The following is a 13,098-nucleotide window of genomic DNA, read 5'->3' as shown; positions in this document are numbered from 1 at the left end:
TATCTGGCTCGAGGGACGGCTCTGGCCAAGATGTTTTCTCAGGCTTCGCTTGGCAAATGGACAGATCTGAGCAGCGCTCAGCCCCGTGAGGGGCTCTTGTGCCGGCAGCTCCGCCGGCGCTCGCCCCGGGGCCGCGGTCTCTCCTCCCCGGCTGCGGCCCCGCGGCCGTGAGCGGCGGCACCGCCTCCGGCCCGGCGATCCGGGTCCGGAGACACCTGGGGCCAGCCCCTCCTGCCTCGGCGCTTTATCAGTGCTGGCGGTGGGGCTGCCAGGACCGGCGCTGAGTGAGCCCATTTCCCCAGAGCGGAGCATTGTTCCCGGCCTCCGGCCGCCGCGTGGCCCCGCTGATGGACAATACCACCCGTCCCCGACTTCCTGAGCAGACCAGACAGCTTGCTGTTTTCTTCGAGTCTCTTATCACCCCCTGTCATTGAGAGAGAGGTCTGGCTTCGGCTTCGGTTGGGGCTGATAGGCAGCAGCGAAGTGGAAAAGACGCAGGGGAGGGAAGGGAAGAGGACGAGGAGGAGGGAGAGGAGCTCCATTACTGTTATTATCGCCCTAATGTTTATTGCTTTTCCGAGTTCACTTGCCTTAACCCTTTGGAAGCTGGTCAAATTAAAGATTATCAAACTGATAAGATAAAGCCGCTGTTCTGACGCCCCTGGTTCCTGGCGGAAAAGCCAAGGTTGTGCTCAGGTTTTATTGACTATGTGGTTTGTGTTGATGCCTTATTGCTGGAGTACGGGTGGATCCCGAGATAAGACCTTACCCTGAAGATGCCCAGCACTCAGAGCCTGCCAAGGTCCGTCGGATGTACTGGGGCTCGGCGCCGCGCAGAATCAGTCTTTTCCTCAAGTCATTCTTTCCCCTTCCCTTCCTCCTCAACATGGTTTTAGTAAAGATTAAACTTTCTGAATAGGGAGGGGATTTGCATAGGAAAACATGCTAGGGGGGAAAAAACATTGTGCCTCTTATTTTCAATGGAATTTAGTTATATGTGAATTTCAGCCTACTGGTTGCTTTTGCCTTTTCCTGTGGTTCTTTGCGAACAATACCGTCTTTCTGCAAAAGACTGCTGACCCAAGAGTGGAAAGCAGTCTGTTCATGCTGCATTAAAACAAATTTAGATCAGGAACCAAATTCACTGGCATTCTTCTATTCCCTTGGTACCCCAACTGCTCCACAACTTTGCTTTTCTAAGAACAGTGGAAAGAAAAAATGAAAACTGAGCGACAACACATTTTGGCTCATCTTAAATTCCTGGAGATGTTTGTTGTGCTCCTTGTTAGGTTTGGGCTTTGCTCTTCAAAATGTTTTATCTTCAGTCTCCTCACATTTATTATGGAGATAAGAGTCTCTTGCTTTATGATTATACAGGATTTTCATCCCTGTTACTATAGATATTACAACAAATACTACCCTTTGCAGAGAAGCCAAGCCAGTGTTCTCTGCCCCGTGGATCCCCAGAAGAACAGGCAGAGCAGAGCAGAGGAGACACAGCGCTCATTACTGTGACTCCTTCTGGGGTTTGGTCCAAGCTCGGCTGAGCTGTGTGTTGAATTTTGCCCCAGCAAGGCACAAATTTACAGGCTCTACAGCTCTGCTTTAGTCAGATATTTCTACTTTTCTTAACAGAGTGCTCAAAAGAAGTCACAGTAACTGTTTTCCAATGTTGCATCTGGGTTAAAGAAGGATGTCCCTGGGCCTGGTAGCAAGTGTGGCAGAACACTAGGGAATGGGGGATAAGAAATGGGTTGATGGTGAAAGAACTGCCTAGTGAGCAACGCATGCAGTCTCCTGACATGTTTGCAACACTTCAGCAAGGCTGTTCTCCAAGCAATAAGCTGCAGCACATGCACATGTGTACTGTGGGGCTGGTGTTACTACTGAGATTTGCTACTTCAACCCTCTTTAAAAAATGCTAAATGTTTAGCATTTGTAAATGTAAAATGTTTCAGGAAGTACACAAAGGGGAGATTATTTCATAAGATAAACCTTATATACATGTGATAATAATTTATAGTAGGGCCTGTTGTGAAAGGACAAAGGGTAATAGGGTAAGAGTTTTAAACCTAAAGAGGGTAAATTTAGACAAAATATAAGGCAGAAACTTTTTATGATGAGAGTGGTGAAACATTGAAGCATCTGAAGCAGATTGCCCAGAGAGGTGGAAGATGCCCCATCCCTGGAAATCTTTGAGGTCAGGTTGGATGGGGCTCTGAGTAACTGACCTAGTTGAAGATGTCCCTGCTCGGTGCAGAAAGTCTGGACTATATGAACTTAAAGGTGCCTTCTAACCCAAACCATTCTAGCATTCCATGATAATGATGAAAACACAAAATTGCAGTCTAATCAAGTATCTATGTGTTTTTAATGGGAAAAGTTAAAGCTAAAAGGAAATGGTTTTAAGGAGGAAATAAGGAAAATAAAACACTGGTGGAGTTTGCAGGAAACTTTGGCCCCTCTGTTCTTGAAACCCTTTTTGAAGAAACTTGAGCAGAAAAGTGCAAGACTAAACACTCAAGCCAGAGCCTCCACCAAGCTGGGTGAGTGCTCTTTGCTTATGGGAGCCCTGATGTAACAAATCATCTTCCAAGCAGTGGTGCTGATTGTGAACGTAACCCTGGCTGCTTTTCCAATGCAGTTATACTGTTGTGTGCTCAGATCAAGTTTGTTTATTTTTAGAGGTAAAGCCTTGTCTGTGCTTCAGCAAGCAGAGCTGGGCACAATTCCATCACAGGTGTTTTACTGAGGACTTGATCTCAGTTTTATTCTAGGGTAAGAGAAAGCAAAAGCTGGCACTGGGTGCTGGCCTCAGTGAAGGCACATTTGAAAGGGAATCAACTGAGCTGTAGTAATAAAGGAAGCCTTGGCCTTCTTTCAGGCCACACTATCTCCTTTTTCTTACATTGTCTTGAGGCTTTAAATTTTCAGTTAAAGTTAATTGAATGAGACAGTGGTACAATGCACAGCGAAACCAGATCAATCACTGCTCAAGAAAAAATAGGAGTCGCAATGACACTCAGAGCAAGAGCTTGGGAAATGTGATATTTACATTAAAATATTTTACATTTTTGTCTCATGGTTTAAAAGCCAAATTTAAAAATGCCTTACCACATTGCATAACAAATTTCTTGCTGCTTATCTGTGTGCATTTGTGTGTGTGCATTTGTACAACAAAATTGAATGATCACAACAGCAAATTTAGTAATAATGGGGTATTTTCTACACAGTTACACAGCCTCAATTGCAGAAAATGTAAAACAGAGAAACTCACATAATAGGAACTCGTTCTGTTCTCTGAGAGACAGTCATATGACAGTGAGCTGCATATAAAGCCGTAGGAGAATTTACTTGCTCAAATTAAGTGGCAACAGGGAATTTGACTGCTGTCTTTCCATCTTCCTTCCCTTTAAATATTTACCTGGATATTGTTTCTGACTCTTAGTGTGCCATTAAAACTTGTCATTATTAGGCACTTATGTTAACTGCTTGCATGGAAAAAAAGGACTTGTTCCTTACAAAATGGATAAGTAAAAGCAAAGGCTTGATTTTATGTTCATGGTCTGAGTGCTGTAAAAACAACAGAAGGCCTTAGTCAGTGTTTTCAGGGTTATAGACTCTTAGCTCAGTATCTAAACCCTCAGAGTTTTCAGGGAGTCAAAGGGCTTTGTTTTCCTGTCAGTGTGTAAAGCACAATGGCACAGAAAAAGGATTTCTGCAGGAATACAAAACATGAAGTGGTGTTCAAGGGGTGTTATTTCATCAGGTGCTTTTCCATCAGGAGTAGGGATATGGGGCACTTTATACTCAGCAGCAGACGTTTTTCAAGAACCACCCCCCATTTCCCCAAACTACCTCCCCACCCCCCAAAAATAAAAATTCAGATTTTCTCCAATGGAATCTGATATCTTCTTTCTTCACTTTCTGATCTGGTTGTAGCTCTAGAAAGTGATGCCCTGATATTGAAAACATAATACACTTTGATGATGAATATACAACAGGGGTTTTTTTGGATGATGGGGTTGTTTGTGGAATTTTTTTCCTTTTGGAAGCCAGACAGATGCATCTCTGCTTTCAGTGAAAGATTTGAACAATATAAACAAGGAGTCATTTTGTTCCAGGAGAAGCTTTTTTTTTTTTAATATTCTTGTTTTATTATAATTACCTTATTGTTTTCATATTATGAGCTACTTGTAGAAAAATACAGGAAACATGACTGCAATACAATCCTTTAATCAGGAATAGCTTTGTTCCAGTCATCATTTCCACTCAGTGTTGAAACTTTGGCTAATAAGAATACAATCAAACCTTGAGTTTAGGTGTAATATGGTGTTAATATTATGGTTTCATTTGTGTTTCTCAGGACACAAACTTAAAAATCTTTTTACCCAAGTCAGCTGGGAAATTTGTATTATCATATATATTAAATCTTCCACTATTTTCCCCTTTTTCTTTTTTTCTCACAGATTACGCCCTAATACGTTTACTGCATTATTGTTAAAGCTTGTGAATTTTTAAAGGAAAAACATGAGGGTTTTTAATACCTTGATGGCTTCAACATACTAGTTGTTTGTGTGATCTCTGTGCATAATCTAGCACTGGAAATACTGCCCTTTAACCGATTTGCAGCCTACCCCCAGCCTTATTTTGGCCTACTCAGCAGATGAATGTTTATGTTTTTGAATAAAGGGTTGGAATTAGGTAAAGTATTTTTTTAGATGATTTCTTTTAAGAAAAAGCAATTGTCCAAGACAGTTAAAAGACTGCTCCCAAGCTGTTCAAAAGCAGAATGCAGCTACATACAGCAAGCCATGGCAATTCATTTTGTGCTTCCCAGTCATTTTTTTTTTAAAATGGGAAGCCAGTATCTTAGATAAGGATAGTTTCAAAGCATGTTTTTGATACAAAGATTGTGGATATAAAATTTTACTTACACTGCACTTATAAAAATGAAAATCTAAGTTTTATGTTATAGCTTTTATTACATAAAACTAGGTGATAGTAAAATACTTCGCTTTTAGCTAATGGCTTGAATTAGGGCTGAATAAAAGGCAATTGTTTTTAAACTGAAATTATTATTTTATGAAGTATTTCCTTGTTTCCAGACACAAATATATACACGGGTATGTAAATTAAACTGAACTCCAGATAAAAGACGTACCTCCATGAGCACATTAGAGTCTGATCCAAATTTTATCAAAGTTAATGGGCATCTTTCCCATTTCAAACCAGATTTTGCAATCCATATTCACACGACCCTCCAGGGGATCCCTCAAGTTGATGCAGTTTTGCATGACTTGGCCTCAAATGTCTGCTGCAGTTTCAAAAAGCCCATTATAGGGCTGCAGTAGGAAATCATTTAGTCTAATTTAAGGAAATCATGGCATTTTTTTAATTTTCATATCATTTTGTTCTGATCCTTCTGTTTACTCTCTTCTGAAGGCAGGATGAAATGCTTTTTAGCCTAAAGTCTGAACTAGTAAAACTGCTGCCTGGAATAAGTCTCGGCAGACGTGTTTGTTCCACATCCCCTGCTTCAGTGCAATATTTCCTTTGGTGGATTTCCTCTGCTCCTGGAAGCAAGCTGTCTATCTTTCTTGTGCACAGTTATGAAGAAGAATTTCCTACATTTTACTGCAGAGGATGAGGTGATTTTGGAAGTTAGCATGACTTGAACCACATAAGACAACAGAGAGCATCTGAAAAATGTAGCATGCAGCATTACAAGTTTAAAAAAAAAAATCTGCATTCACAAAATGCTCCTTAGCTCCACCACTGGTCAGAGGGTGGAAGAGGGAGAGAAAGCAGTCCTTGCATTTTTCTGGAAAGCCTGCTGTGTTACCATCATCAAGTCAAATGAAAGAGGAGAATTCAGCCTTAGCTTGGCTGTTCTGTAACCAAGCTGGGTTTGTTTGGGTTTCTTTAAACCTAGACAGATATAGTTTTAGTATTTATTGCTAGAAAGATACACAGCTTGTGAGAAGAGATGGATATATTTTATTCAATCAACATATACTTTTTGAAAAAGCTAACTGTTTAAACACTGTCTTCCAATTTTAAAGAAAGATACAGTCAGTTTTTGTATTCAATTAGAAATGCAGTTAAAAGAGATTTTGTCTTTGTTTAATTTTATTACATTAAGTTTGATGACTGGTTGTGGGATTGTTTTGGTGTGGTAACTCTTTTAACGATACTTGAACAGTAAGGTGAACATGACCAAAGTCTTGGTTTCTGTAATGATTTCAAGGCAATTTCTTTTCATTTATTCATTTCTATTCATTTTAGACTTTTATTTGCGTGTGGATACTCAAAATACTCTAGGAAAAAAATATGCACACATTCAAAAGCTGTATGTTTACTGGTGTTGCATATGGTTACCCATACCCATAACAGTCTTTCAGCATCATTTGTCTGTGATCATGTTTTTATTTGAAAGAGACTAGGTGCCTTTTTTGCTCTGTGATTTGTATTATTTAAGCAAACAGGGGGAAAGAATTTGAATCAGCTCATTCACTAGCATGATTAAGAGGTACAATAACTTCCCATAAATTGTTCACCTTTATATGGCTGTAAGGCTGGAGTTCAAGCCCTCTGTGTACACACAAAGAATAACTCTTTCCATCTGAAATAGCCTGGCAAAAGGATGCTGCCTCCTGGTGATTTAATAGGCATATGAGCTTCCACTAAAATTGCATCTTCAAGAGAAATAATTTGTCCTTGGGAGAGTCCAGTAGTGGGTCTGGCCCATGCTCAGCGCACAGGGAAGCAGGAGCAATGGGGAGGCCATCGGGGTAGGGAAGGTAGCGATCCTTGCAGTGCCTCTCTCTTCTTTTCCACAGGATTTTCTGCAAGGGGACTGCACCAAAGCCAGGCAAAAGCTGAACTGGAAGCCGAGAGTCACCTTTGATGTGAGTGGTCATTCTGTTGTACCTGCTGGGTGTTCATGCCCTATAAAAACAATTCCCAGGGAGCAGAAAGGAGGGGGGACACCTCTGTGTGGGGTGACCTGGGCACCCTGAGAAACCCCTTTTTGGGTGCCTCTGCATGGATCCTTGCTTTGCAGAAAGCAGACTCTGGCAGTGAGGGGCATCCCAGGGCCCAGCAGCACACTGACACACCAGGGACTGGGCCAGGGCTGCTATGGGAGGACCCAACAACGCCCCAAAGTCCTCTCCTGGTTCTGCTGTGGGAGGACCCAACAACGCCCCAAAGTCCTCTCCTGGTTCTGCTGAGGGGGCCAGGAGAGCTTGTCATGCTCTGGGGCATTCCTGACATGCTGCCCATTTGTCCTTGCACTGGGACCTCATCTGTCTCTCTCCTTCCTGCAGGAGCTGGTGAGGGAGATGGTGGATGCTGACGTGGAGCTCATGAGGAACAATCCCAACGCCTGAGCCCTGGCTGGGCCCAGCAGGCATCACAGGACCCATGCCACAGATGGCCAGCACTGCCATGAGCCACCAGGGTGGGCAGCTGGCCCTCCCTGTGATGGTTTTATTGTTGGCCTGCCTGTGTCTAAAAGACCAGTTTTATTGCTGCCTCCACCCTCTACATCCTCCCAGTGCCTCTTGCCCCATACATCATCGCAGGGTCAGCTCTGCCTGGGCTGAATCTCTCTTCTGCCACTAACCAGGGAAGGATCATACTGTACCTGAAAAATTGATCAGCCAAACCCAGTGATTTCATTTTTAGTTGAGACTTGTCTTTCTATTCTCTAGGACCTCCAGCACATTTTTAGTACTTAATCCCATTTGCGAAACAAACCATTTCCTGCCCCCCACTCCTCCCGTCTCCACATCAGCAGACCTTTGGTGCAAACACGGGCTCACCATGCCTCCAGACCTTGTTCCACAGCTTGCCCTCTCTGCCTTTCCTGAACACTCCTTGTTTTTCTTTCCTGCAGCCTTACCTCCACCCCAGCAGCCCATTCCCAGCACCTGAACTCTGTAAAAGTTTGGATAACTTGATATAACTTGCAGTGAAATCGCCTTTTGACCATGCTGAATTAATTCCTAATTGCTGGAATCGCTTTCAAATCAGTCAAGCTGGGGCTTGTATGTTTTTCAGATCTTCATTTCAGAGTGTGCATGAGTCACAGAAAGCCTTTTTGTCCAGCACCTTCTCAATCCGGGGAGATTAGGGTGTTTTGATTTTTGACCCCCTCCCTCAAGAATCAAACCATTGCCCTTCCACCCTCTTCCTGCTTACTATAATTAAACCTCAGACAGGAGCGTGAACCATTTCAAAAGATGACTTAAGAAATAAAAACAAAATAAATAAAAAAAAACTTTAAAAAAATAGAAACTTCAAGGTGAGTAAATATTTTTTTGCTTTTTGTGCCAAGGTACCTGGGTTATCCAGAGGTCGTCAAGCCCATACATTTCCCGTTGGTTTAGGATCTTCCACCCACCAATTACTCCCATCATTTTAACTTTATGCCTGGAAGTGAGCAAAGAGTAAGATTCACAGGAGGGAGACACACAGGACATACACTTGCTTGAAGTGCATCTCCTGCTTTTTAACTTCGTCTAGGGGGGACCCTCATGTTAAACGGAGGCCATTCACGAGATGGGGGGGTAGCTATGCCCGAGAGCGGTCCCATGATGGAAATGATGCGGGTGTCAGGAGGGAGCTCAAGAGCAGCCTAGGGGGAGCCGGGAGGTGCTCCGTGCTCCGGTCTCCAAGGGCGGCATTTGCGGGAAATGCGCTGCGCGGAGTGATGAGCGCCCGGGCAACCGGAGCAGCCGCTTCCTTTGGGGCCGTTCCTTCTAAAGCGCGAATGGGGAAAGGGAAACGTGGGAGCCCGGCCGCTGCTTGAGACCCTGCCTAAGGCGGAGAGGAGAGGGGGCTGCGGAGACAGAAGGATGTCCCTGTTGCTCTCCCTCCAAGCATCTCCCCACGCATATGAGTCTCTCCAGCGCGCACCCTCGGGGCTCTTCCAGCACAGACCAACGCCGAGCAGGTCACGGACACTCAGCCCGGAGGCCTGGACCTCCCTACAGCATCACACACACGTTGCCACTCACCTCCCGTGGGTATATTTATAAAATCCTCCTTGGGTGTTTTTCTCCTTGAATGGGTACGACTCCACGGCTGCCCCCCCCCCACACACCTTTTATTTTTAAGAGTAAAACAGTACTAATTCCCCTTCCCGTGGGTGCATGTCCTTGCATTAGCTGCGCTCTTCCACAGCGTTCACACCGCGTGGATCTGCTACACAGCCCCTGCAGGATGCGCTCGCCCTTGCGCCTTGGGCAACCGCGCCAGTGCAGCCCCACGGCCGCGGCTGTGCTCTGCGGCTGCCTCCCACACCCTGCCACGGCCGAGCTGGTCTCCCGTGCCCAGCGCTGCCCCCCCCGTCCCGGGGCCGCGGCGGGTGGCGGAGGGGAGGGGGCGAGCTCCCTCTGCCCGGCCGCACCGAGGGCTGCGCCCTCCTCAGGGCCTCGGCCAGGCGGTCACAGGCTGCGGGTGGCGGGTCTTTTGTGGCGAACGGAATAATAATTTTAAAAGTATTCCAGCGCTTTTATGGCGAGGCATTTTTTTATGGCAGCAAACTACTTTTTCGCTTACAGTGATTCACTAGCAGGCTGGCTGGTACATCTGAATATTAGTTTACACGTCTCTGCCGAGGACTGGGAGCTTCGACTTCAGGGTCTTTTCTTTGGCATCTCTCACCGTAGCAGACTACAGAGAAGCATTTTCGTTCTCTGGTTTCTCTCTGTCTATATTAGAGAACAAATTGGGAAAAGGATGGGAAAGTGAAAACTGATTCTAGACCAAGCAGTCCTTCGCTGTGGCCTGGTGCTGGGTGTCTTTCTGCTGCCTTTGTAGGGACAAAAAAAAAAAAGGTACTACTGGTCATGACAGGTCAAAATGCACACTGCCCCACTGCTTTTTACCATTTGGCAAAGGTCAGAACTGCTTTTTGGCTCCTCTAACACTACCTTCCTGCCCGATTCTTAATTGCTTCTAAAATACTGCTCTTTGACCATGGGACCGCGTCTTGAAAAAGAAATAAATAATAATTTGTAAGCAAAATAAAACAAACCACTAACAAGCTTCGACTTAGAGAGATGATATGGTATATGTAACTGATACACCAGCTACAGAATTGTGTTCTCTACATCAGTTTTGTGTGCACGTCAAGCGTCTTTTGCGTGCAGGTTCGAAAGCTACATTACCCTTCTGCCCGTCTCTGCTCTCATATGGAGGCACTGCAGCTTCGTTAATGGAAAAGAGCAGCTCCAGTAGTAAATAACCGAGCAGGCCCCCAGTTCCTCGCATCTGTAGCAAGCTTCCAGCCATCCGCAGCAGCAACACCGAACAAAGCGAAAGACAAGGTGGGTTTAACCTTTCCCGGAACCGCTGTGGCACCGGCCGGGAAAGGCCGATTGGTGGTCAGGCCCTGAGTATAGACACCCTGCACTGACCGGAGCCGGGAATACGGGCCCGGGATTCTTCCGGGGGTCGCCGCCCGGGCAGCCTGTTCCACTTCGCCGTGGGAAGTGGAAAGTTAACCCTGCGCCGCTGTTAAGGGGAGAAGCAGGATAGCAATGGCAGCGTTGGGTGGTGCGGACTGCCCCGGAGTGTGCCCCGTCAGAAACAGGGGACTCGGGTGGGCAGGGAGGGGAGAGAGAGCCCAGCTGCTGCCCAGCTAGCTGCACAGGGCTGGGGCCCGGTGGGGAAGGACGGCCTGGCCCTGCCTGCTGCTCCCTGCCCGGCAGCGCCAGGAATTACGAGCAGCGACGGCCGGGCTCGCTCCCCCGCGCCCGCCGCCGCCTGTCAGCGCCGCCGCCGCCGCACCACGTCTCTTAGCCATAACTCAGCCCCTCGCCTCCGCCATACGGGCCGCTGCCCTTCCCCAGAACCTGTCTTGACAATGGTAAAAGTACCACGAGAGCCCTTTTTAAACTTTTTTTTCCCCCTTCTCTTGAGGCCTTTCAGGGGCCCCGGCCACTCGTGGGCTTGCAGGCAGCGAGGAGCACGGCGGGGGCCTGAGGAGGGGTGGCCCCATGGGAGCACAAGCCCTTGCCACTTCTGCCAGCGGGCAGGGCCGGGGGTCGGCGCTGCCTCAGGGCCCGCCGGCGACACAGCCGGCCCGCCAGCCGCCCTCCGCCCCGGCCCCGGTGCGGAAGGCCGGCGAGACAAAGCGACGGGTCTTTCTTCGGGGTCGCAGGGCAAAACAGCCAGCTCCATCTAAAAATACGCTTCGAAGCTTGGAGCGCAAGCCCGAAGGGTAAAAGCAAACGGGGGCTGAAGGCAGCACAGCCCCGCTCCTCGAGCAGGAACACGCCGGCTTGGGGGGGATGGTGGGAAGAGGTTCTGCGGCCGGCTCTTGTCGCTCTCGGAGGCGCATCTAGTGCTGCAGGGGTATTTAGAAAAATAAAATGTAGGTGTTAATTGGAAGAATGGAAGAGTCTACCGCCGCCACCACCTCCCCCCCGACGCCTTGCACATAAAGCAGCCACGTCCCCCCCGGGCGGACATGAGGGTCACATCCTCTTCCCGCTACTCGCCCGGCCGGGAAGGCGTGCTCGGAGCAGCGCAGGGAGAGGGACACCGGGCGGGGGTCGCCGCCCCTCTCGCCTGTGGGTGGCAGGTTTGCAGGGGTGGGCGGCAAGGGGAGGCCCCCGTCGGCTCGCAGGGCCGCGCTCCTGCCTCCCCTTGTGACCCCCCTTCACCTCTGATGGTTCGCTGGCTGAGCATTGTCTCCAGACACAACAAAACCAGGACGGAGCCCTGGAGCAGGCAGGGCTCCAACGTTTTGACGGGTGGAAGAAAAACATCAACAGATACTTTGCAATTATTTGGTGATGGGGGCTAAAGGAGAGGCGGGCGAGGGAGAGGTCGCTTCTCAGCAGCAGACGCTAATTGCAACCTTTGCTTTGATAATGAGCTCGCACCGGTGCATTCCGCACTCCATCACCGTCCCACCCCCCTACCCCCCGGCGGAGCGCTTGGGGGGTGGGAAATGGCGTCGGGAGAAAGTCGTAATTTTTCTGCAATTCGTTATTCGGTTTTAAATCCATCCCATCCTTGAGAGGGGACGCTAGAAGCGCTGGCCGCCAGCACTTTCATAAATCCTCGCTTGGGGAAAACGGCGAGCAGTTCCTCGCTGGCAGGGGCGAGGTGTATGGGAGCGCCCGGCCCCGTCCCACCGCCTGAGCCCCGTCCCAAGCCGCGGGTAGCCGGGCATGCCCGGCCTGGGACTGCGGGGCTGGCAGGACGACGTGTCGTCCGCCAGCTTACAGCTTTAGCCTCCACACAATCGGACCGGGAGAAATGCGCATACAGAACACATGCAGAAAATAGTTTCTCTCGAAACTAGCATCAAAACGACCCTGGGAATGTATTTATACTGCGCAATCTTGCAAGCACCGACATTGTTTAAACAATTCTCTTCTGCTACGGACGATATTATCAGTACTTTTACATTATCGTTCAATGGAAAAGATTCTTCTTTTTCCTTATTTTAAATATTTATTTTTTAAAAAGGGGGAAAAGAAAGAAGAATAAAAAGGAAGAAATTAAACTCGGCAGCTTAAATGTTCTGGCAAGTAAATAAATTCCAGGAACGTTTTGGGAAAAACGTTTATGGCTTTTTTTTTTCATGATCCGAGCACTTGCCTTCCGAGGGATGATGGTTGTAGTGATATGACCTGTTTATTCATCGATTCATATAATTTATAAATATCCTGAACTCGTGAGTGCAATAATTTGCCTTTTTTCTGCTGGAGGAAATTCAGCTATTTTAAGAGTTAATGGTTCTAAATGTGTTGGTTTTCCTGGATTCTCCCCAGAGGTGATGGGGGCTGGAAAGGAGGGGGGATTCCAGTTTGGTGTTTTCACTGTTCTTGGTTTAATTCTGCTGAACGCAATCTAAAGCATCTGACCTGAACGTGGGGTGATACACGGCACAACCAAGCCCCCTGACACCTAAAGGTCAGGTGAAAGTCTCCAGCAGGTAAGTTGTGGGCCGGCTGCCCGCCCATCTCACTTGCTCTCTGGCTCACAAATTGTTCCCTTCTGCCCACCCAAGTCGTTTCAAGCTGTGTTTGTTTAGGGGGCAAAAAAAAAAAAAATATTGCCGAACATCCA

At 47.4% G+C, this 13,098-nt stretch overlaps 1 protein-coding gene across 1 annotated transcript in view; it reads left to right on the top strand.

Moving 5' to 3' along the window:
• The window catches only part of GMDS (GDP-mannose 4,6-dehydratase), a 408,287-nt gene extending 399,977 nt beyond the window's left edge, over positions 1 to 8,310 (top strand). Inside the window, exons 10-11 of the mRNA XM_030235341.2 lie at positions 6,843 to 6,911; positions 7,332 to 8,310. Of these exons, the coding sequence (XP_030091201.1) occupies positions 6,843 to 6,911; positions 7,332 to 7,394 (132 nt within the window). The 3' untranslated portion in view covers positions 7,395 to 8,310. The remainder of the gene's footprint in view (positions 1 to 6,842; positions 6,912 to 7,331) is intronic.
• The last annotated feature ends 4,788 nt before the right edge of the window (positions 8,311 to 13,098 follow it).

This window comes from Serinus canaria, chromosome 2, assembly GCF_022539315.1.
Source record: "Serinus canaria isolate serCan28SL12 chromosome 2, serCan2020, whole genome shotgun sequence".
Classification (NCBI taxonomy): Eukaryota; Metazoa; Chordata; class Aves; order Passeriformes; family Fringillidae; genus Serinus; species Serinus canaria.
This window is presented reverse-complemented; position numbering and strand designations above follow the sequence as displayed.